The 26587-nt window shown below is 40.2% G+C and overlaps 1 protein-coding gene across 1 annotated transcript in view; it reads right to left on the reverse strand.

Moving 5' to 3' along the window:
- The window catches only part of gabbr2 (gamma-aminobutyric acid (GABA) B receptor, 2), a 977227-nt gene that overhangs the window by 309299 nt on the left and 641341 nt on the right, over positions 1-26587 (reverse strand). Inside the window, exon 4 of the mRNA XM_073054235.1 lies at positions 18032-18133. Within this exon, the coding sequence (XP_072910336.1) occupies positions 18032-18133 (102 nt within the window). The remainder of the gene's footprint in view (positions 1-18031; positions 18134-26587) is intronic.

The following is a 26587-nucleotide window of genomic DNA, read 5'->3' on the forward strand; positions in this document are numbered from 1 at the left end:
AATAGAGGGCTATGTGTTAGGGAAATTCTAAGCAGTTTCTAGAGTAGGTTACATGGTCAGCACAGCACTGTGGGCTGAAGGGCCTGTAATGTGCCATAGATTTCTATAGAGTAGTGTTTACCTGTAGTATTTTAGTAAGAGTTGTTTGGGTGTTTATGGGTCCTAAATCATATATTGTGGAGAAACTTTCTGTTATTCCAAAGTGTTTGTGCATTGTGAAGCTAAAATACTCTTATTTCATTAGACCATATAGTAACATTTCTTTCTTTAAACTTGCTGATGGCAGCTTCGGCTGCATTCCAAGTGTCAAGGTTGTTAATTATCTCAGTGGGTAATCGCAATGAATCCACAAGGTTGAAACCTATTCAATTACTTTTTGAAAATGCTAATATTAAGGTCTCTGATTGCGTGAACCCAATTTACTAACCTTTACTTGTTTGATATTCCAAGGAATTATTTCCAAAAAGATACCTGTAATATGGTAATAACCAGAAGTAAACATTTCCTTATGGTGATAACAGGAAAATGCAATGACAGTTTCTGGAAATAGCTGCATTATAACACTCATAAGTTGCTGTGGTGGTAGAGAATAAAACAGTAGGGGAACAGGTTTGAAGGGATTGCTGTACTGGCATCTGGCAAAGACTAAATAAGTTGAATGATCTCTTTCCAAGTGATAACAAGCATTTCAAAAATACCTTCGTGGAATAATAGAGCTGATGCTGGAGCACCAATGGACATCCAGGCAGAAAAGATTGGGAGATGAGTCATACTGTGTGGTTGATGCAGGGAGGTGTAATGAGTTGCAAAGGAATAAATATGTTTTCACTGCTTTCATTCCATCCTCTCCAAAAGAAGACTCTCTTTGCTCAGTCCAAAGTTCCCAACACATGGAAAATCATTGAGGTACACATACAATTACAACTTTAACAAAAACAGCAGGAAGATTCTATATTTCTCCCACCTTCTCTCTGTTTTAGTCAGAGCACAAATGCCATTCCAATCAGCTTGACGCAGTAGAAACAGTAAGAAGTCTAACCTGGACACTCGCAGGAAGCAGCACAGTCATCAAATATAACCATATAACAATTAAAGCATGGAAACAGGCCATCTCGGCCCTTCTAGACAATGCTGAACGCTTACTCTCACCTACCTGCACTCAGCCCATAACCCTCCATTTCTTTCCTGTCCATATACCTATCCAAATTTTTTTTTAATGACAAAATCGAACCTGCCTCTACCACTTCTACTGGAAGCTCATTCCACACAGCTACCACTCTCTGAGTAAAGAAGTTCCCCCTCGTGTTACTCCTAAACTTTTGCCCCTTAACTCTCAACTCATGTCCTCTTGTTTGAATCTCCCCTACTCTCAATGGAAAAAGCCTATCCACGTCAACTCTATCAATCCCCCTCATAATTTTAAATACCTCTATCAAGTCCCCCCTCAACCTTCTACACTTCAAAGAATAAAGACCTAACTTGTTCAACCTTTCTCTGTAACTTAGGTGCTGAAACCCAGGTAACATTCTAGTAAATCTCTTCTGTACTCTCTCTAATTTGTTGACATCTTTCCTATAATTCGGTGACCAGAACTGTACACAGTACTCCAAATTTGGCTTCACCAATGTCTTGTACAATTTTAACATTACATCCCAATTCCTGTACTCAGTGCTCTGATTTATAAAGGCCAGCATACCAAAAGCTTTCTTCACCACCCTATCCACATGAGATTCCACCTTCAGGGAACTATGCACCATTGAATGCACAAAACTGAAGTCTCCTTACTAATAACATAAGTGCTGATGATACAAGCTCTTTTCTTCCTCACAGATTTACCATGTCCCTCTTATCGCTCCTGTTAAGAATCTTCATCCTTAAATACAAGCATTTCTTCCTGCCCTACCTCTGATGGATGAGCTTGTACAATGTTGTAACAGCTTTCTGGGCCGAAGGGCCTGTATTGTGCTGTAGGTTTTCTATGTTTCTATGTTTCTAAGAGAACCTTGGATGTCGAGGGAGGTGATGAATTTAATCAAGAAGAAAAAGGAAAAATACGTGAAGCTTAGGAAGCTAGAAACAAACGGAGCACTTGGGGATTATAAAGAAGCCAGAAAAAAAAACTCAGCAAGGGAATTAGGAAAGCCAGGAGAGGCCATGAAAACTGCTTGGCAAGTAGGATTAAACAGAATCCCCAGGCATTTTATACATACATCAAAAGCAAGAGAATAACTAGGGAGAGGGTGAGACCACTCAAGGATAAAGGGGGAAACATTTGCTTGGATGCAAAGGATGTGGAGGAAGTCCTTGCAGAGTACTTCACATCAGTATTTACCTAGAAGGATATGGAGGACAGGGAGATCAGTGCCACGAGTATTAATATGCTGGGACATATTAAAGTAAAGGAATAAATAGTGTTGGGTCTCTTAAGGAGCTTTAACATGACTAAGTCCGTCTTGTTACTCCAAATCAGAATACTAACTGAAAGAAAAAAAAGCCAGGAGATGAGTGTTTGCTTCATTTTTAATTTTATTAAGGTGAGCCCTTACGACATGGTGGCATGATGACAAAGACCATTCACGTACTTTTACATTTAGCCTATAATGAATTATATAAACAAGGAATGCTTAAACAAACAATATATTCACAATATTAAATGCACAACACTCCTCCCTGCCTAGCTATAAATTCCAACTTAATAAAAACGCACTTATAATGCAACTACTGTATGGAATCCACAGCACAGTAAATTTTAAGTTGTCTTATACAGGCCTAAAGATTTAATCGCTGAGGAGAATTTCTTACTCTTGTAGATCAATGTCCTTCCTGACAAGAGAGGTCCCTGGTCACTCTGCTTGGCAGGTGAGACGGTGGCTGTGAAACCATCTCAGGTTCTGGGCCTCCTCCGCAGTCGCTGTTGGAGTTGAGTCTGCAACTGCAGGAAGTGGTTCTGACAACTCTGGACACCTTCCTTCTCCAAGCTTCTCTTGGCATGTTGCAGACTTGCTGGCATCCCGCAGAGTGTGTGGCAAGCAGTTTGATATGCTAATATATCACAGGCCACTAGACAAATCTTTGTGCCAAAGCTTTCTTTTTAAGCATGCCTAGATGACCAGCATTTGGCTCCTCCAACACTTTAGTTCTCAGCTTGGATGGTACAACAACTCTCAATCTCCACATAAGGCAAACTGTGTTAAGGGGAAGTTCATCCCAGAGCTGGTAAGAATAAGAGAACTGTGATTTCTGCTGCACTTCAGTTGCCACGTGCACCTGAGACAGTGTGGGGGTCTTTTCTGGTTTCCCTTTGGATCATCTCCGGCATAATAGGGAGGCTTTCAAATTGCATTAGTGAAAATAGGAGTGTCTTCTTCTGCAGATTTTTCAGATTGTTCCTTTTCCAAGGGTAAATGGGACAGTGCATTTCCATGATTAGTGATCTTCTGGAATTCATTTGTAATTGTGTCCTCCAAGAAACAACCCATCTTTGCATTCAACAACAACACACACAAAATGCTGGTGGAACACAGCAGACCAGGCAGCATCTATAGGGAGAAGCGCTGTCGACATTTCAGGCCGAGACCCTTCATCAGGACTAACCGAAAGGAATGATAGTAAAATAATTTGAAAGTAGTGGGGGGAGGGGGAAATGCAAAATGATAGGGGAAGATCGGAGGGGGTGGGATGAAGCTAAGAGCTGGAAAGGTGATTGGCGAAAGTGATACAGAGCTGGAAAAGGGAAAGGATCATGGGACAGGAGGCCTCAGGAGAAAGAAAGGAGGGGGCGGGAGCACCAGTGGGAGATGGAGAACAGGCAAACAACTAAATATGTCAGGGATGGGGTAAGAAGGGGAGGAGGGGCATTAACGGAAGTTAGAGAAGTCAATGTTCATGCCATCAGGTTGGAGGCTACCCAGCCGGTATATAAGGTGTTGTTCCTCCAACCTGAGTTTGGATTCATTTTGACAATAGAGGCGGCCATGGATAGACATATCAGAATGGGAATGGGACGTGGAATTAAAATGTGTGGCCACTGGGAGATCCTGCTTTTTCTGGCAGACCGAGCGTAGGTGTTCAGCGAAACGGTCTCCCAGTCTGCGTCGGGTCTCACCAATATATAAAAGGCCACACCGGGAGCACTGGATGCAGTATACCACACCAGCCGACTCACAGGTGAAGTATCGCCTCACCTGGAAGGACTGTCTGGGGCCCTGAATGGTGGTGAGGGAGGAAGTGTAAGGGCAGGTGTAGCACTTGTTCTGTTTACAAGGATAAGTGCCAGGAGGGAGATCGGTGGGAAGGGATGGGGGGGAACGAGTGGACAAGGGAGTTGCGTAGGGAGCGATCCCTGCGAAAAGCAGAAGGAAGGGGGGGAGGGAAAAATGTGTTTGGTAGTGGGATCCCGTTGGAGGTGGCGGAAGTTACGGAGAATTATACGTTGGACCTGGAGGCTGGTGGGGTGGTAGGGAAGGACAAGGGGAACCATCTTTGCATTCATGTTGCTGTTAGTGGAATACCCTTCTGTGGTTTGAAAATGGACACCAGGGGTTGATGAACAGTAACGAGGGTGAAGTCTCTCCCATGCAAGTACTGATTGAAATGCTTTACACCCCAATCAAGACTCAAAGCCTCCGTGTCAATCTATGCATAATTTTTCTCTGCAGCTGTAAGGGAATGTGATGCAAAGTCTATAAGACCATAAGACCTAAGATATAGAAGCAGAAGTAGGCCATTCAGCCCATCAAATCTGCTCTGCTATTCAATCATGGGCTGATCCAATTCTTCCAGTCAACCCCATTTCCCTGCTTTCACCATACCCTTTGATGCCCTGGCTAATCAAGAACCTATCTATCTCTGCCTTAAATACACCCAGCAACTTGGCCTTCACGGCTGCTCATGGCAAGAAATTCCACAGATTTACCACCCTCTTCTTCTACCTTTCATTTCACTCTTCTCTACTGTTACGCACCCGTGACGTGACAGTGGTGTACTTGTTACGTGACAGGTGTTGAAGCTATACTGGACTTGAGGTAATGGTCTTGTGATGGTGGAGTGATGTCATTTTCCCACCAGTAGAGGTCATGTGACAGGTTTTTTTTTACAGGGTATAAAAGGAGGACTCCTCCCTGTGAGGTGGGGAAGTTTGTGGCTGGATTTGCCATGTTGACTTCATGCCACTGCGTGATTTAATGTTATGACGCAGTTTAGTTGAAAGATTAAGTTTTATCTAATGCCTAAAGTTTAAAAGGTCATTGCCAGCAGTTTCTTTATAATACTGCTAGTTGAGAATCAGTGGAGAGTGAAGATCGGAGTTCAGGAGTTAAAAGATCGAGGAGAATCGATTTCGATGGTGCAACAGGTTCGACCTTGTTTGATCCTTATTCAAAAGGAATTCGTTGACTGTTCTCGTGTAAATCTCTGTGAAATAGCAGAAAGGATTGGGAACAGTTCTGTAAAGGAAAGGTCAGTGCCTTTAAGCCATTTCATTTGTCCATCTTTGTAAAATTCTTAGTAGGAAAAGTTCGATTTGGGAACCGAAGCAACACGACGTGACAGAGAATTTAAATCGTCTTAAAAAGTCTCTTCCTTAAATGGACTGTGAGCATTTTGAACTTTTGCAATACTACTTTGAAGAACTGTTTTTGCAACATCGCTTTAAGAACTGTTTAAGCTTCCCTGCTTTAAGAACTGTTTAAGCTGCCACACAGCAGCTGATTTCCGGTTCCGTTGGTGATTTGTTTACTTTTGGTGGGTTTGTTTTCAGTGTTTAATAAACGTGTTATTTGTTATAAAAACCCCTGCCTAACTCATATATTTATTGTTGCTTGAATCCGTAACACTACCAATGAAGATCTCCACCACCCAGGCTACGCCATCATTTCATAGCTACCGTTGGGCAGAAGATACAGAAGCTGGAAAGCTCCAATCACAAGGTTTAAGAACAGCAACTTCCCTTCAGCTATTCAGTTTTTGAACTAACTGGCCAAAACCTGAATCACTACGGTTTAGCAACATTATGACCACTTTGCATTGAAATTGACTTTGTGATTTGTTATAGTTCTAACTGTGTTCATCTTATAAAAATTGTGTATAATTTATGCTGAATGTTTTTCTTGTGAATGCTACTCATATGATGCTATGTTCCTATGATGCTGCTATGAGTAAGTTTTTCATTTGCAATTGTGTACTCATGTGCAATAAATCTCAGCTTACACTTTATCGAATTTGTAACCTTTCTTAACTTCTTTTGTTCTAGGAACCTTCTTTAGAGAAGATAAAAATATACCTAAAAGTCTGTGCACTGTTAAACTTTATAAATTGGAAAAGTAATTTAGGAAAGGTCCCCAGATATCATAAAAAGATTGTTTCGAATTTAAGACTGGGCAGTGAATCTTTCCTAAAGGAACCTTCACTTAAGACCATAAGACCAGAAGATATGGGAGCTGAAGTAGGCCATTTGGCCCATCAAGTCTGCTCTGCCATTCAATCATGGGCTGATCCAATTATTCCAGTTATACCCTTTGATGCTCTGGCTAATGAAGAATGTATCTATCTCTGCTTTAAATGACCCAATGACTTGGCCTTCACAGCTGTTCGTGGCAACAAATTCCACAGATTTACTATCCTCTGACTAAAGTAATTTCTCCACATCTCGGTTCTAAATGGACGTCCTTCAATCCTGAAGATGTGCCCTTTTGTCCTGGACTCCCCTACCATGGGAAGGAACTTTGCCATATCTAAGCTGTTCAGGCCTTTTAACATTTGGAATGTTTCTATGAGAACCCCCCCTCATTCTCCTGAACTCCAGGGAATAGATGGGCCGAGATGGCCTGTTTCCATGCTGTAATTGCTATATGGTTATAATACAGCCCAAGAGCTGCCAGATGGTCCTCATACAGAACTTTGGGCTCTACACTTCCATCACTCATAACACGTGATATGACTGTACCTAGACGCTTTCATTGGACGATGTGTATCATAATGTGTAAATACAGTCACCATTTAGTTTACCTTTTGGAAAGCCATCTCACACTGATTTGTCCATCGCCATTTCTTTCCAATCTGTAGTAATGAATTCAAGGGGTGGACTCGTTAGCCAGGTTTAGCACGAGCCTGTTATAGTGATTGACTAATCCTAAAAAGGACTTCTTGTTCACATTTGTTACATCGTGCTCTGAGCCTACATTCTTCTATTCTTTTTAACATTGTCTTGAGATTTTGGAGATGCTCCTTGTCATCATCGCTAGTAACAATGATGTCTTCCGGGTAACACTGTGAGCCAGGGCAGCCTTGCAGCCTGGTCCATAGATTTCCGCCAGAATGAAGGTGCAGAAGCTGACAGGATAAGATGCAGCCGCTGCCTTGCTTGTGCGAGCTAACAATAACTAGCAATAAATCATGCCAGCAATGAGCTATTGTTAACCTTTTTTCTGAGATTGTCTAGCAAACAGAGGAAGTGATTATAGACGTGCATTTCGAATTTGTGTTTCACACAGGAATTTCGGTAGACTTGCAGATACCCAACAAGTGCTTCTTGAAATTGCTGTCCAGTATGTTTAGCTGTTGGCTATTGTCCAAAATTTACTATATAAGTTTAAGACGTAAACTGACATTGATGGAGTCATAGGACAACGGCTCCCCCGTGATCACATAATAAAGGGGTTAACCTTTCACCGAGGTCAATGTCTTTATTTCTGTTGCCTAACAGAGTGAAGTCTCTCACAGTAAATTGGTGACAAAATTCTTTTACAGTGAAATATGATAAAAATAGGGTAAATTTTTTGACAGTGTTGAAAGAGAGATCATCATTTGTGGGAACAACAGAAGTAGAATGAGAGTAATTATCCCCTTTTGTTCAAGAGACTGATGGTTAAGGGCAGTTCTTGAACCTGGTGGTGCGAATCCTGAGGCACTTGTACTTTCTACCTGATGGCAGCAGTGAGAAAAGATTATGGCCTGGGTGGTGAAGATCTTTGATGATGGATGCTGCTTTTCTAAGGCAACATTTCATGTAGATGTGCTTAATGGCCAGGAGGATTTTACCTGTAATGTTCTGGGCTGAATCCACTACCTTTTTCACTCACAGGCATTGGTGCTCCCATACTAGGCCATAATGCAGCTAGCCAGCACACTTCCAACCACACATCTATAGAATTTTGCCAAGGTTTTTGATGACATGCCGAATCTGCACAGACTCCTGAGGAAGTAGAGGTGCTTTTGTGTTTTCTTTGCGATTATATTTATATGATGGGTCCAGAACAGGTCCTCTGAGATAGTGATACCCAGGAATTTAAAGTTACTGACCCTCTCCACCTCGGATCCTCCGATAATTACTGGCTCATAGATATCTAGTTTCCTGATGTCTAGAATCAACTCCCTGGTCTTATTGATATACAGTGAGAGGTTGTTATTACACCACTCAGCCAAATTTTCAATCTTCCTCCTGTATGCTGATTCATCACCACATATGATACAGCCCACAACAGTGGTATCAGCAACAAACTTGTATATGGCGTTGGAGCTGTACGTACCCACCCAGACATAGGTGTAAAGAGAAGAGCAGGGGGCTAAGCACACATCCCTGCAATGCTCCTGTGCTGATGGAGAACATGGAGGAGATATTTTGCCAATCCAAACAGACTGGGGTCTATGCGAGGAGATCCAGGATCCAGTTGCACAAGGGGGTACTGAGGCCCAGATCTTTGAGTTTACTGATTAGTTTTGAGAGGATTATGGTGTTAAATGCTGAGCTGTAATTGATAGAGAACATCCTGATATATGCATCTTTGCTGTCCAGATTTTCCAGGGTTGTGTGAAGAGCCAATGAGATAACATGGGCTGTAAACCTGTTGCTTTGGTAAGTAAAGCAGAGCGGATCCAAGTTGCCACTCAGACAGGAGCTGTTATGCTTCAACACCAGCCTCTCACATCACTTCATCACTGTGGATGTAAGTACCATTGGGCGATAGTCATTGAGGTAGGTTACCATGCTTTTCTTGGGCACCAGTATGATTGAAGCCTGTTTGAAGCAGGTGGGTACAACACACTGCCAGTGTGAGAGGTTGAAGGTATCTGTGAATACACCAGCCAGTTGGTCAGGCCAGGTCTTCAGTACTCAGCCAGGTACTCCATCCAGACTGGATGCTTTCCTTGGATTCACTCTGTTGAAGGCAGCCCGCACATCATCTTCAGATACTGAGACCAAACAATCATCGGGAGACATGGGGGTGCGCAATGATTCCTCCCAGTTTTGGTGATCAAAGCCAGCATAGAAGGCATCGAGTTAATCTGAAAGCAAAGCTCTGCCCGTCCCCTATGTCGCAAGATTTAACTTGTAGGAGGTTATGGCATTCAAACTCTACCACAGCTGTCGAGCATCCCCTGTTAATTCCAGCCTAGTCCAGAATCTCCACTTCACCCGTGAGGTAGCTGTCCAGAGATCATACCTGAATCTCTTGTAGCATTCTTGATCTCCAGAACTGAATGCCTCTGTTGTGGCCCTCAGCAAATTCTGGATTTGATTGTTCATCCAGGGCTTCTGATTGGAGTAAACCCTGAATAATTTTGTGGGAACATACTTATCCACAGCTGCTTAAATAAAACAGCTTCCATCTCCATCTGTATGTAGGCCTCAGCTAAGTCCACTTTGTTGAAGTGTTTTCCTCCCAAAAGGTTTGCAGAGATATCACCCATCCTGGACAGGGTATATTGATCTACTTTTAGTGCCAGGTCAATGGTGAAAATCATAACTGATTTTTTACAGACCCATTCTTCTTGGCTACTAGACCATTGGCATTGTCCATGGCTCCTCTCAACCTTAGAAATAATTCCTTCATCCTCCAAGTGATCTAGCTCACTGGCTACTTTATAACAGATGGTATTAGGAACCAGAAGGGCTTTGTAAATTTTGGGTTTGGCTTTTTCATTTAACTCTATTTTGAGTATTCCATTGCCTTCTCTGAACACAGCTGTGGCATTATCCAGTACAATTCTTAATCTGCATTCAGTTGACTCTATTGCAGGGGCTGTGGCATGCAAATAGTGGATGGATCTCCAATAAAGTTATCATTGTTACAGCTAATCTCGGCCCCACAATGCTCGCCCTCCTGTTTTTACCACATACAAGCCCATTGTGGATTGTTGGTTGTATTTCACTGTTACGAATGCCATTCCCCCAAGAGTTATCTTTTCTGTAATATCATTTCTTAGTTGTATATGTGCAGGCTTCAGTTCAGTACCTTTTACTCTTCTCTGTGCAGTCCACTTATTTTTGACTGTCCGGCATGCTCTTTGTATGTGTCCTACTTAGTTGCACTTTCTGTAAGTTTTGCCTTTAAATCAGTGCTTGTCTGGTGGACATGAGCCTCTGCCGCAATGGTAACACAACCGGTTTGGCCAGGCCTCCGTCACGAGGCTGAAATTTTGTTCATGCTCACTTTCATTGCTGACTGCAACTCAATTGCACTTCGGGCTGCGATTTTCTTTGATGCAACAATTTCAACAGATCGTTTAAATGCGAGCTGTGATTCGGTTAGAAGCCTTTTTTTGAATGCTTTCTTGTAAGATTCCACAAACTAAACAATCCCTCAGTGCATCATTTAGCCTACCACTGAAATGACAATACTTGGACAATCTCTTCCATTCAGCCAGACACCTCGTCCTTTAAATTCCACTCATGAAACCTGAAGGAGCCATGTATCAATCTGCAGTGTATTCTATGTTGTTTGTTATCTTTTGCTGACTGCTTAATTACATTTAATTATGCTCAATTGCATCACTTCAAGATTGTTTCCTTTTTTTAGTTGCTTATAAAGGATTGAATACATTCTTTGACTTTATGGAATATCAATACTGGAGTGATTGGAGGGCGTGTCATCCAAGGGTAACAACTGGCCTACTAGGTTGCCAGTAGTGGCAAATGATTTGTTTGAACTGGCTACTACCTCCTGTCAACAAAAGATTTTGAAAGTTATACCAAACAAACATTAGCATTTGGCAAAATTAGGAGCACTGCAGCTGGAGCAGCTTGTGGCAACTAACAACCTTTTGTTGACTCGTGCTGCTGTTTGTGGTTCGAACACAGCTTGAAATGGTTAGCGCTAACTGGAAGCTCCATCGTGTGGTTTTTGCCTAAGAGTTTGGAGCTTGGTTCTGTTGAAATGCTGAAATGCTTTGATTACCAACATCTGAAATGAATGCCATTGTTTTTTCTGCTTTGCACACTTCGAAAACAGCATGAGTCAAGCTAGAAGCAGTGACTTTGAAGTCAGGACTAAAAGAGAAAGTAAACTTACTGGGAAAGTTTTGGCAAATAGAATTGACAGTGTTCAGAAGGAGTTCAATAAAATTGTTAAGAAGATTAAAAATTTAATACCATTAATGAGAAGTCAGCAAACAAAAAGCAAAATGTCTCGCAAGTGCAGTCTCACTTGGACGATTTAAAAATCTTCGTAAAGATGTTGCTGAGCAACATGCTGTTGTCTTTAATTCCCATCTCACAGCAAGATAAAAAACTGAAAGCTATGCAAACATTGATACTTTTATTAATACAGTCACAGCAGAGGCTGAACAATGGCTGAAACAAACATACGATGTGGAAGGTCAACTTGCTGGAAGAAATGAAAATATTTACCAATCCACAGGGCCTGCTCTGACTAAGTATAAAGCTGCTGATTTTCTGGCTGACATACACCCTGAAAACAGTGTGTCTAAAGTGCATGCAGCAGGTTCTATTGCTAGCAGACTGTCCGTGAGTTTGATACCTCCTTGGCTCGCACTAGAACAGAGGCTGATTTAGTTGAGTTATGCACAAGACAACAAATGAGACCATAAGACTTAAGACATAGGAGCAGAATTGGGCCATCTGGCCCATTGAATCTGCTCCGCCATTCAGTCATGGTTGATCCTTCTTTCTATCTCCTCCTCAACCCCATTTCCTGGCCTTCTCCCCGTAGCCTTTGATGCCATGTCCAATCAAGAACCTATCAAACTCTGCCTTAAATACACCCAATGACCTGGCCTCCACAGCTGCACTTAGCAACAAATTACACAAATTCACCACCCTTTGGCTAAAGAAATTCTCCGCATCTCTGTTTTAAATGGATGCCCCTCTATCCTGAGGCTGTGCTCTCTTATCCCAGACTCCCCCACCATGGGAAACATCCTTTACACATTTACTCTGTCTAGGCCTTTCAACATTCGAAAGGTTTCAATGAGATACCCCCTCATCCTTCTAAATTCCAGCAAGTACAGACCCAGAGCCATTAAATGTTCCTTGTATGATAGCCCTTTCATTCCTGGAATCATCCTCGTGAACCTCCTCTGGACCCTCTCCAATGCCAGCACAGCTTTTCTAAGATGAGGGGCCAAAAACTCTTCACAATACTCAAGGTGAGGGCTCACTGTTGCCTTATAAAGCCTCAGCATCAACTTCCTTGCTCTTGTATTCTAGACCTCTTGAAATGAATGCTAACATGGCATTTGTCTTCCTCACCACCAACTCAACCTGCAACTTAACCTTCAGGGTGCTCTGCACAAGAACTCCCAAGTCCCTCTGAATCTCAGAATCCTGAATTTTCTCCCTGTTTAAAAAATAGTCCACACATTTATTTCTACTACCAAAGTGCATGACCATGCATTTTCCAACACTATATTTCATCTGCCACTTTTTGCCCATTCTCCTAATCTGTCTAAGTCTTTCTGTATCCTACCTCTTTTCTCAACACTACCTGCCCCCTCCACCAGTCTTCATATTATCTGCGAACTTGGCAACAAAGCCATCTATTCTATCATCTTAATACACAGCATAAATAGAAGTGATCTCAATACTGACCCCTACAGAACACCACTAGTCAGTAGCACCCAACCACAGAAGGATCCTTTTATTCCCACTCACTCAGCCAATGCTCTAACCATGTTAGTAACTTTCCAGTAATATCATGGGCTCTCAACTTGGTAAGCAGCCTCATGTGTGGCACCTTGTCAAAGGCCTTCTGAAAGTCCAAATACACAACATCCACTGCATCCCCTTTATCTATCCTCTTTGTAATCTCCTCAAAGAATTCCAACTGCTTTGTCAAGTAGGATTTTCCCTGAAGGAAACCATGCTGACTTTGTACTATCTTCTCCTGCATCACCAAGTACTCCATCAGTTCATCCTTAACAACTGGCTCCAACATCTTCCCAATCACCGAGGTCAGGCTAACTGGTCGATCATTTCCTTTCTGCTGCCTTCCTCCTTTCTAAAAAAGTGGAGTAGCATTTGCAGTTTTCCAGTCCTCTGTCACCAGGGCAGAGTCCAATGATTTTTGAAAGATTACCAGTGCCTTATAGAGAAATGGCAGTGAAATAGAGGGACAATCATGTGTTGGAAAAACAGGTGGAAAAACTTTGAGGAAAGATGGAGCAGCTTAAGCTGCAGCAACAAATTGCAGCCAAGGTGGCCAGAGCAAAAGAGCTGAACGCGTTAAGTACTAAATGTGCTTCAGCAGGACAGTTTTAAGTTGTGAGTTCCTATGTTGACATGGCACAGAGAAAATCCAACATACTCAATGTTAATGTGGATACATTTGTTACTCAGATGTCTGTGAGCCACAAGTTTGTACCCCATGGGGTACTTCATGATGTTCACTCTCAGCCTGCACCAAGGAGGCACTCTGCACCTATATCATATCCAACAGCGCAAGGTGCTTCTGAGGACATTGATTTACAGTATGGTGACACTAGTGTTTCAGACGATAGAAGTCTAAATAGTGCACTGGAGGCCATAAGGATGTGAAAGGAAGTAACAAGCATAATGAAGAAACAGCAACACATTGCACCTCTGCCTAAAAGAGATTCAAATCTTTGCTGGCAATCCATTGCAGTATCATCCATTTATGAGGGCTTTCTAGAGTAGCATTGAAGGCAAGACTGATGGTTATGGTGACCGTCTCTATTTTCTCAATCAGTTCACAGGATGTGACCCTAGAGAGCTTGACAAAGGTTGCCAGCGAGCCAGTCTGGAGCAAGGATAGCTAAAGGCCAAAGGTTTACTGCAGGAACGTTTTAGTGATCAGCACAAAATTGCTGAGGCCTCCATGGAAAAAGGTCTTTCTTGGCTGCATATCAAATCAGAAGATGTGAAAGTTTTCAAGATTACAGCCTTTTTCCTACAGGCTGTTGCAATCCTGTTGGAAGAAGTGCAGGACAAGGGTGAGCTGGACATGCCTGCTAATATGATGATCTCGTAAAGAAATTGCTTTATAAATTTAGGGAAAAGTGGAGATCAGAAGTGTATAAGCTGCAAGGAAAGCACAACCACATGATTACTTTCACTGACTTTGTTGATTTTATTGATAGGCAAGTAAAGAACAGTACACACCCAACATTTGGGAATATACACAATGCTACATCAACAGCAGTAAGCAAAGATGTGAACAAAATTAAGTCACAAATTTGTTCTAAAGCTGAAGTAAGCAGCTTTGTCACTACTATGGCTATTGTGGAAAGCGAAGCCAAAACTGAGCCCAGAACTAATGAAAATAGTGCAGATTTGCAATAAGCCATGAAAGAATCAAACACAGCAGCAAATAATGCTGTGTTATATACTGACCTTACAGGGGCTGGTGATCATGATTGTAAATTTCCTATAACTCCAGTTCAGGTGAAGTCTCAGAAGAGTAGAAAGACAGTGGTTACTTATGCTTTCCTGGATCAAGGAAGTACAGCAGTGTACTTCATAAACAGGGAGCTTCATAAACAAGCTCAACCTACCAGGAAAAGGAACACATATTCTCTTATGCACCATGGGTCAAGAGAATGTTATGAGTAGCTACGTCATTTCAGGATTGGAAGTGCTGGCTCAGATAGTAAAAACTATTGTGAACTGCCTGACAGAGGAATGTATGCATGTCCACAAAGGGAACCTTCCTCGTCAGAGAGATCTCCAGGAATAGTCTCACCTGAAGCATATTCATTTGCCAGAAATTGAGCTGCTGACAGGGGGAGCGTGCCATTGAAGCCATTGCAAGTGATTGCTGTGTTAATGATGGACTCTATTCGAACAATGCTGGGTTGGACTGTCAATGGACCACTGAAAGGAGACCATAGTGGTGGAAGAGACTATACTCAGCCAGAGCAAACAGTTAACAGGATTTCAGTTTTGAACTTGGATGAACTTTGGAGTCAACAATTCAAGACAAGTCTCCATGAACGCAGTCAAGAGGAACAATCTGGCTTGCCAAGAGGAGATCACGATCCAGGAAGGACTGCTTACAAGACAGAGTGTTGAATGTTAAGATTTCATGTCTTTATTTTGGTATCAAGTATTTGTAATTATGATAGTACAATAAATAGGGGGCTGGATTGTAGGAGCCATGCATCTGTTCTCTTTCTCATTGTTTTGTGTGCTGCATATTTATCATGGTAGTTAATCACATGCGTGGAGGCATGGTAAAAGCAGGAAGAATAAGTTACGTTTTCATGCCCTGTTCTGGGTAGCTTGGTTCTGGGGACTGCCAGGTATCATATCTTTTGTTGATCACTTAGTTGCACTTAATTATGTTTAATTACACTTGATTACATTGCTTCAAGATTGCTTGTTTTGCTAGTTAATAATAAAGGATCAAATACATTTCTCGAACTTTGTGGAACATCATTACTGGAGTGATTGGAGGGTGCATCATACAAGGATAACAAGCCATGCTAGCCACCGGTAGCGGCAATTTGTTAGAATTTGCTGTAACAAAACTTAAAGCATTCTGCAGTCAACAATGGTTTTGGTTCTAAATGTTCCTGCATTACTTTCACAATATCAGCAAAGCTAATTTTGGCTGGATTGATTTTAACAGTCAAACTTCTAACAAACACCTTGCTGTGCTTCTGAAGAAAAAAAACGTGCTGGACCTTTTTTTTTAACTTGAACAACTCGCTGTGCTCTTTAAAATTTCTAACGCTTCACCGTGCTTCAACAGGTAGATCATCATTCCAGGTTTGTTTTAAAAAATTACTTGTTATCACTGTTATATTTTGTACCTCCAAAACACAAAACTAATTGAAGGAAAAACATGGAGCAGGGAGATGCTTGTCTACTTACTTTTTTACTTTAGTGAGGCGCATTGCTATGACTTGGTGCCATGATGACATATGCCATTCACGTACTTTTACATATAACCCATAAGGAATTATGTAAACAGCAAAGAATCTTTAATCAAACAATATACTGTATTTACAATGTTACTGAAATATTAAATACGCAACACACAGGGCCTGATGTGATATACCGCAGGTTATTGGGAGAGGCAAGTGAAGAGATTGCTGGGGCCTTGTCCAATATTTTAGGGCCCTCTCTAGCCACAGTTGAGGTCTGGGAAGACTGGTGTGTAGCTAATCTTATTCCACTGACAAAAGGGAGAACCAGGTATAACTTGGAAACTACAGAACAGTGAATTCCTCATCAGTGGTAAGGAAATTACTATAGAGAATTCTTACGGTTCGGATCCATGAACATTTGGAAAACCATGGTCAAATTAGAGAGAGCCAGTATGGCTTTGTGCTGGGCAAGTCATGTCTTACTAACTTGATTTTGTTTTTTGATGAGGTGATGAGAGTGATTGATGAAGTTAGAACTGTGGATGCTGTCTACACAGATTTTAGTACAGCGTTTGACAAGGGAGGCTCAGTCAAAAGATTAAAATGCATGGTTGCCCGTCAAAGACAGAGGGTGGAGGTCAAAGGGACCTACCCTAGCTGGAAGTCTGTGATTAGTAGTGTTCTACAGGGACCTATGCTGTTTGTGATGTACATTAATGACCTGGATGAAAATGTAGATGGGTGAATTAGTAAATTAGTGGATGATACAAAGATTGGTGGTGTTACGGATAGTGTAGATGACTGGCAAAGAATATAGTGGGATATAGATCAGTTGCAGATATGAATAGAGAAATGGCAGATGGAGTTTACCCAGCCAAATATGAACTGTTGCACCTTGGTAGGTCACATGTAAAGCTATATTACACTATTAAGGGCAAGATCCTAACAGTGTTGATGAGGAGAGGGTTCTTGCGTCCAAGTTCAGAGAAAGTGGCTACACAGGTTGATAGGGTGGTTAAGAAGCCATATGGCATGCTTGCCTTTATTAATTGAGGCACTGAGTTCAAAAGTCAGTAAGTCGTGTTGCAGCTTCATAAAACTCTAGCAAGGCACCTCTGGAGTATTGCGTAGAGATCCGGTTGCCCCATTATAGTAAGGATGTTGATGCCTTGGAGACCGTGCAGAAGAGGTTTACTGGGATGTGCTATAATGAAAGGTAGGAAAAACTTGGCAACACTGTTTTCTCTGGAGTGGCGGAGGACAAGTGGAGATCTGATCAAGGTTTGTAGGATTATGAGAGGCATAGATTGAGCAAATAGACAGTAGCTTTGCCCCCCGAGTTGAAATGTCTAAATGTCAGAGGACATGCATTTAGGGTGAGAGGAGGTAATTTTAAAGGAGATGTGAGAAGCAAGTTTTTTTTCTACACAGAGTGGTGGGTGCTTGGTATGTGCTGCCTGGGTTGGTGGCAGAGGCAGATAAATTAGGGACTTTTAAGAAATGTTTAGATAGGCATGTGAATGTGAGGAAAATGGAGGGATATGGGCATTCTGTAGGAATAAGGAATAAGGTTAAATGACCATTTATTTCCAATTTATTTGGTTTGGCACAACATTGTGGGGCAAAGGGCCAGCTCCTGTGCTATATTGTTATATGTTGTATGTTCTGTGTTCTAATTCTTGATGATCAGAAGAAAAATGAATAGGGAAATAATATCTTCATCGAATATCACTATCTACTTTGAACAGCACCATTTTATGCTCAGTTATATTTTAGAGAAACCCGATCAGTCAATGATTTCTAAATTCACATTAATTGAATTCTGAACATAATTAGAGTAGAATGTTCCTCTCATTAGAATGTTAAAAAACACATGATGTGTAAGTTGATAACATTTCAAATTTACCCATTACTTCAGATTAATAAAGGACATTAAACAGTAAATGTTAACATTCCCCTTACTTACCCTGAGCTTTCTGACACTCATACAAGGATCATTAGAGAAGCTCTCAGTGTCTGCAATTTGAATATCTGCTTTCTCCAGTTCACTGGTTAAATCATTCCTCACCTGTCAACATGAAAATGAAAGAAGATTATTATAGGCAATAATCTTATGAAAATTCAAGTGCAGAAACTTAAATTAATCTTTCAATATTCTCTGCCAGTTTAAAAAGTCAGAGAAAATGTTTACTTTTCAGACATCAACTGAAAAAACAATGTAAGAAAATTCTGCCATTCTCTCTCTTCAGTTACCATCAGAGGAAATTGCTGAACTGTATTTGAAGGTAGATTCCTAGACGAAACAAACAGCCCTTTCAAGGCCATAAAAGCACGTCTATTTCTTTAAAATGCTCACTGCTATCTTTTGCTGTGATAAGCTTCCACAAATGTCAATAACCTCCTTCCTGTGCAGGTCTTGGTAGAGGTAGCGAAATATTAAGAGCAAGCCTGACCCCAATGATAGGTTGCAGTCATGAACAAGAACAATAAGGGTCCTTGTACTTTCTGCACCATTCTACTGTTGCCCATTGTGGTGCATTAGACTCCCTTCCCAATGGAAATGTCCTTTCCACATCCACTCTATCCAGGTCTTTCAATATTTGGTAGGTTTCAAAGACGTCTTTTCTTATCCTTCTGAACTCCATTGAGTACTGGTTCAGAGAATCATAGATTAAGACTTTCTTTCCTAGGATCACTTTTGTGAAGCTCTTCTGGACCCTCTCCAGGAAGAACACATCTTTCATTAGATATGGGGCCCAAAATTGTTTATAAAACAACCACTGCTGTTGGAATAATACTTTGTAAAACCCAAGAGATATATCTTTACTCTTATGTCCAGTCCTCCTAATGCCAGAAAATTTGATAGATATGTCTTATGCTCCAAACAAACTTAAAAAATATTGGCTCAGATATTGCAGGGAGGTATCTCTGATTTCTCACAAATTTCAAAATTCACTCACTGAGCACACAAACGTGGAAGTTGGCAATGTGCTGGAGTCTGACAACATGCTGGAATCTGATTGGCACTGAACTCCCCTTGAGGCCAATGGCATGATAGGATGTTATGACACTTCACTAAGATTAGGACTGGGGAATCACTTCACCTATGGCAGGTTACAATACAGGAACAATGTTTCAATTCACCTAAACAAAGGGGAATGGACATGAGGTCCAAGGGTAGATTTTCAACACTTATTTACAATTTTTTGACCTTTTCAAATGGAAAACTATAGTGATTAAAGTTCATTTAGCTGCTTTGCCTTCACAAACAGTATATTTTTCTTAATAATTCTAAAACCACTAAAGGTTAGGCATGTTTCCAAATATCAGGGAATATTCCAAATGAAAAATATTCTCAGTTTTGCTTCATTTCTATATTTTCCCAGTTCTGATGAAACAATTAACCTTAAATATTGTATGTTTCTCTCTCCATAAATACTTCCTGCTAAGTACTTCCAGTATTTTCTATTTGTAATTCATCATGCTTTGAAGGAGACCTGGTTTAGTCTGCTGCTAGTAACTAATTCCCAGTATTTCCACTGGTAGTTCTGGAGTTCTAAGGTGGGTCCTCATGTACACCCATGCAGCTCTGCTCCACTCAGAGACTCACCATCAAGGGTAGAGACAACTTTATGCAAAAACCCTCACTAGGTGACTGCACATTTTGCATAAGCCACCGCGGGAATCTCAACACTGGTACGAAATATGTATCTGAGAACTGCTTAAATGAGGTTGCAGCTCAAAAGACAATTTCTTTATTGACATGCCACTTCCCATTCAATCCACTTTTGCTGGAAATGCCCAGCATTGCTCTGGGAACATTGTCTCTCTGATCCTGTGTCCACTGATTTCAACAGGGACTCAAACCTACATATTTTTTCCTAAATTATTTACTTCAACTCTTATAAATTTTTAAGTGTCTCAGGATATGAGCAACATTTAAAAATGGTTAAAGTCACAGGGTTTGGATGGGAGACAATTCTGCACCCCTGCTTTGCCTCCTATCAAAGGCAACCAGGGTGTTTGGAGAGACTGGGGGGGGGGGGGAGTGGCAATAGGGGAAAGCCCTTCTGCATAGTGCTGCCCACAAACACCATCCCAACTTCATTGCTTTACTCAGGGATGCAAGGAACCAGAGAAATTTTATTCTACTTCTGAGCAAAGTAGGCAAGGTTGTGGGGGGAACAAGAGGAATTAATTCTAAGCAAAGATCTCAGTCCAGAAAAATACCTCTTTTACAATTACAGCAAATTAATTTGATTTCCCTTAAGAATGTTGGTTAACTTTTCGAAATAAATGCCAGGACTCACAGGGTCTCAGCCCAAAATGTCAACTGCTTACTTTTTTCCATAGATTCTACCTGACCTGCTGAGTTCCTCCAGCATTTTGTGTGTGTTGCTTTGGATTTCCAGCATCCGCAGACTTCCTTGTGTTTATGATTTACCACAAATTAATTCTCTGTTTTTCAAATAATGTCATAGATTCTTTTATATGCAGCTCAGATGAAGAATTATTTTAATGTTCTTTCAAAGTCATCACCTCAGAGATGCAGCACGTCCTCAAAGGTGCTGACATTTCTAGAATAGGACTTGAACTGAAAAAATGGGTATATCACAATGATTTCCCAAACAAATTTTCAAGGCCAGAATGTTGAGATAATTACTGTATAACGTCACACAGGTAAAGACAAATCAGAAATGTCTCCAAAATGTCCATTCATAGACAACAGTACCTACCAGAAGTATGATAGTTCTGGTAACTAAATAGTGACTTTCCACCTTCCCTTTTACGTTATCAGTACAATTTATTGTTTTCACAATTCAGAGTTCAAATACCTTTCATCCACAAGCATTTTCTTGGCTATGAATGAGATTACATGAACTTCTGGTTCACAGTCCAAGAGTTGAATTAAATATGTAGTTTCTAATAAATATGATTGAGAATTAGATATGGAAAATTCAAATAAATAAGCTAATTTTGTAACAATGGCACAGTGGAATATCAAAGAATCAGGGAAATGAATTATGTAAATTTCCAAACAAAAAGTTTAGAAAATCATGAGCAGCAATGGCTAAACTTTAATGTCATTTTGTCATGTGAAATTCTGAAATCCCTGTTACAATCTTGAAATTAAAAGGCACTTTGAATAAAAGTTACCGTAGAACCACAACGGGGTTTATAAAACATACACTGGATTGAAATCTTAGTTCGGCTTCTCTCTCCACAGATGCTGTCTGAGTTGTTGATTGTTTCCAACATCTCTACTTCAACTTTCCAGTATATGCATTTTTTAAAATTTTTCCAACATGTTCTATCCATTTTTGGCTGTATATGTGACTCCACTTCCACAGCTAACTACACATTTTTAACTGTCTTGTCAAATGGGTTTGCAATCCGATCCGTGACAAAGAAACAAGTATCTAAACCATCACAAACACAATAACAAGTGGCTTCACTGCAACTTAAGGAGCGAATGGGAACTCAACAAGAGCACATTCAGTTCCATCAACCCTGGAAAGCCATACACTTTGATGTCTGAAATCTAGTACCAAGTTTAGGTCTAATTTAGCATGCAAAAAAAAAACCTAAAACAGTCTGACAAGGGAAGCCAAAGACACCATAAAAGCAAAGGAGAGGGCATATGATATAGTAAACTGAGTGGGAAGTTAGAGGGTTGGGAGGCTTTTAAAAACTCACAAGGCAACTAAAAATTAATTCAGTGAGAAAAGATGAAATATGTAAGCTAGCCAATAGCATAAAAGAATAGTATAAAAAGAGTATAAAAAAGAAAACACCAGAAGTTTTTTTTCAGATACATAAAGAGTAAAAGTAAGGCAAGAGTAAATGGAAAATGACACTGGAGAGAGTAGTGGAGGCAAATAAATGGTGGCTGAACTGAATAAGTATTCTGTGTCAGTCATATATTTCAAGTTTACTTTAAGTGAGGTGTGCACGTATCACATGGCAATGTGAGGACGCATGCAACTCACATATTTATACATATAACCTGTAATTAAACTAACAATAAACAAATTATTTAAACAAACAAGAATACTTAATTGATACACACACATATATACATACACACACAAGATTATTCAAATATCACTGAAATATTAAACTCACTACATTCTTTCCTGCTTAGCTATAAACTCCAACTCAATAGAAAATGCGTCTCAACTAAATGCAGCTTCAACTCAACTAAATACACAGTATACAATTTAGTATAACCACGATAAAAAGACATCCACAGCATAGTAAGTGTAAAATTGTCCCATTCAGACAAAGATTTAATTGCTGTGGAGGATTTCCTCCTCTTGCGGGATAATACCTTAACTGACAAGGGGGCCCAATCTGCTTGGCAGGTGAGAATTGCGGCTGTGAACAATCTCAGGTTCTGGTGCCTCTTCCGTGTGATTGTACGAGTTGACTCAGAGATGGCAGCAAGTGGCTGTGACAGCAGTAGTCATCTATCTTCTCTAACAATTGACTCTGCTCTCTTCATCTGATCAATGTGTCCTCTCCAGATGATATCAGACACAATCTCCACTGTGTAGGAGAGTGGTCCAGTTATGTCCTTAATCTTTCCAAGTCCCTCACCAGGACTACTTGTCCAGGAATAAAACATCAAACCTTCTTGTTTGAGGAAATGCTTCAGATTATCCATAGTATGGAAATTGTCCACTGATTATAACCTATGACTTTCCATTAGATAATAAATTGATAGTCTTGAACTTGTTGGTCCAGGGTGCTTTCAAATAAATTTACTTTGAACTTTTAAACTTTAAATGTTTTTAAAATTTGTGTCTGCCAGTGTGTTCATATCCTGTACAAGTGTAAAGCAATAGGTCAGTCACAATCAATACACACTGTCCCAGTTTCAGGCAGATACTTCATGGCACCATTCACATTACACCCCTAAAAATGAATTTTAGAGCCAATACGCTATGCATTATATTTATTTGGCAATGCAATACTTAGACTTAGTCTTTGGCATGAATCTTTTGTAACACCTGTATGTTGGGAGGCCCAGCTATCAAATTCATACTGAAAACTGCATCCTTATACATACACATATCATTGCATCTGAACTATCTTTCTTTCTTTTCATGTGCTAGGTACATTGTGTGCGTAGGCACGCACACACATATTATGTGGAAATCTCCAAAATTGATCTTCTCATACGTTCATCCATTTGAAGTAATTCCTGGCACCAGTTCTAAACCTCAGTTTTGTTTTGTTTTAACCTGCAAATTATGTATTTTAATTGACATACAGGACAAATTGGAAGTACGAAATTGCAGTACTGTGTATTAGTTCCCTCTGATGGCTATTGATGGAGGATTTTATTCAATGTATATTGCCGTGTTATTTTGATTGACTAAATGAACAAAATGTGTACTGATACCTAGTGAAGATAGTGGACTGCCTTCATACAATACTGTCAATGATTGCATGGTCCAAATCTTTGTTTTTATTACAATTTTCATGATAGTTGTCAATACCTTCAAATTCTTCACAGTTCCTAACTTGCTGAAGTAGTGAAATTATTTTGTTTTTAATTCCAGCCATTTCTGGCACCTCTAAGCTTGAGTGCTTGAAACCACTGTGAACAAAACTATTCCAAATTATCTTACTGCTCATTTCTCACCAACTACTAGTGACAAAATCACTGCTTTTTGAACACAAATGCACACAACTGACACTATTTAAAACACTGTTCACTCTAAGCATGATACTGTGTTTAACGACCACACAAGTGCACATGGCTGTTGCTAGTTAGAAACATAGTCTCACAAATAAATGAACGGAATGCTGGCTATTTTCTCAATTTCTTTTTGTTCTTTAAGAGTCATCCCAAATAAGCAGCTGCCCTGAACAACCAATGGGCCAGTTAACCAGAATCTTTCGTATACACATCTGAAAGATATACAACTATTGCTGATGCAATTAAACAGAAAAGTTTAGTTATTTGGTGGTGCAGCAGAGAGGCAATGAACACCATTCTCCAAAACCAAATGTCTCATCTTCTGCTCAAGTAGACAAAATAATGATTTTGGGTAACGGCTATGAGAAATAGATTTTAAATTGCCAAGAAATCTAACACTTTTCTGAAAGAGAAAATAATGGAGATTCTATTGTATGAAACTACTACGAAAGGCTCCACAAAAAACTTCAAAGAATTTTGATCACTATATTGTATTAATAAAGGTATCATCCTGCAATTCCTTTGTGTCATAACTAAACCAGTTCTTGAAGAATGCTGTTTACAATCAATTGATTTACTATAGTGCTATTAAAGGATTGACTGTGAAATTGTTAATGACGCATAGGATTAAATCTGATGCATAACTCTGCCTAACTTTTTTCTTATTTTACCAGATTTTCACAAAGTCTGCATAAAGACTTGCACCCCAAGATCCCTTTGTTTCTCAATGCGTTTAAAAGTGCTGCCATTCACTGCCCACCTTTCTTTTACATTTGACATAACCCACCTGACTGGATTAAACTCCTTCTGCCATTTCTCCACCACTTTCCTGGATTTTCCATGGCCAAGCCAAATTTGAATTCAATCTAACAAGTCACTGTCCCATATGCCTTGATCTTCTGAACCACCCTACCACAAGGGACCATGTCAACTGCCTTGCAAAAAGCCATATAGACAACATCCATTGTTCTACCCTCATCAGTCATCGCTTCAAAAAAAAAACAAGTTCTTAGTAGATGGCCTACTTGTACAAGACCATATTGACCTTGCTTAATATGCCTATGCTTCTCTAAAAGCAAATAAATCATATCTCGAAGAATCCTTTCCAGACCTCCTTACCACTGAAATAAGGCTCACTGACTTATAATTAGCTGGATTATCCCTCTTACTCTATTTAAGCAAAATAATAATATTAGTAATTCTCCATTCCTCTGCTCATTGCCTGTGCCTAGAAAGGATAAAAAGATCTCCACCAAGACGCCAGCAATATTCTCTCTTGCTTCTCTTATTAACATAGGATTGATCCCATGAGGTACTGGGGACTTTTCTACCTTATTATTATTGGAGGGATCTAGTACTTCTTTTTTCTTGATATCAACATGCCTAGAAGATTAGGGAAATGTCACGCTGATTTTCACGATCCTCCATGTTTTCCTCCTTGGTGAATTCCAATAGAAAGTCATCAATTAGCACTTCACACTCTTCTTCTGGCTCCAGGCACAAATTTTTCCTTGATTCTTGAATAGTTCTATTGTCTACCTAGCCATTCTTTTCTTTTAATATATGTATGAAATGCCAGGGGATTTTCCTTAATCCTACTTATCAAAGGCATTTTGGGGCCTCTATTTGCCCTCCGGATTTCCTGCTTGAGTTCTTCGATGTTCCCTTTACAGTCTTTAAGGGCCTTGTCCGATCTCAGCTTGCCAGACCATATGCGGCATATGCCTTCCTCCCCCCCCCCGCCTTTTTAATAACATTTACCTCATTTTGTGTTATCCATAGTTCCTAAACCTTACCGCTTGTGCCTTTCTTTCTTACTGGAGAGTATCTGTCCTGAATTCTGATCGGCTGCCATTTAAATGATTCCCACACATCAGATGTGGACCTCTTCAATAACAACTGCCCCCAATTAACTCTCCAGATCTTACCTAATATTGTCCTAATTACCTGTCCCCAATTTAGCTACCTGCCTCCCAAACCCAAGTCCAGACTGATCCTATCCACAACTATCTTATTCAAAATGCTTTCCAAATTACCTGGCCAGGCTCATTTCTCAATAAAAGGCCTAATTTGCCCATTCCCTGGTTGGATTATTTACTTCTGTTTCAAAAAAACCTTCTTGGACACATTGAAATTCTGCCCCATTTAAGCCAAGGAAGTTCCAGTTCACATTGGGGAAATTAAACTCATTTGCCACAACACACTGGTTGCTTTTACATTTTTCCACAATGTCCCACAATAGGAACATTGAGGAAGTTTCCACAAATTGATTGTGGAAACTTCCTCAGTGCAAATTGCCAGTATATTTTCTACATTATGAAAAGTAAATTAAAATGTACTTTTTTGGTGTAACATACCTCAGAAAATCATGATGCCGTGTACAGTGTGAAATCAGGATTTTTTAAAGTCATGTTTTTATATCTCTGTGTAGTAAATAATAAGCTAATGAAGACACACAATATCCATTGAAATTCTGAGAACATAGTTTGATTTGAGATGAAACAGTATAATTTCTTATCAGAACCTGTCATTCAAATGGCTATGGCAAATGAGACAAAACAATGATTTTGTTTTGATACATGCACCTGACCATTGAAAAATCTCTCCTAATCTATGATTCCTTTAAAGATGAAATTTAGCTGTGTCATAGCAGTGTAAATCTTTTATCCTTTCCGTCTTCTGGAACACAGATTTTGCCTGTATTTAACATCTCCTTGAATGCTACAGCATTCTTTCATTGATTCAATGAAATGTCCATTTCACTTACAACTTTTCAGAACAGGGGTTGAATCAATAAGTTGCTGACCCAGACTG

Source organism: Hemitrygon akajei, chromosome 8 (assembly GCF_048418815.1).
Source record: "Hemitrygon akajei chromosome 8, sHemAka1.3, whole genome shotgun sequence".
Classification (NCBI taxonomy): domain Eukaryota; kingdom Metazoa; phylum Chordata; class Chondrichthyes; order Myliobatiformes; family Dasyatidae; genus Hemitrygon; species Hemitrygon akajei.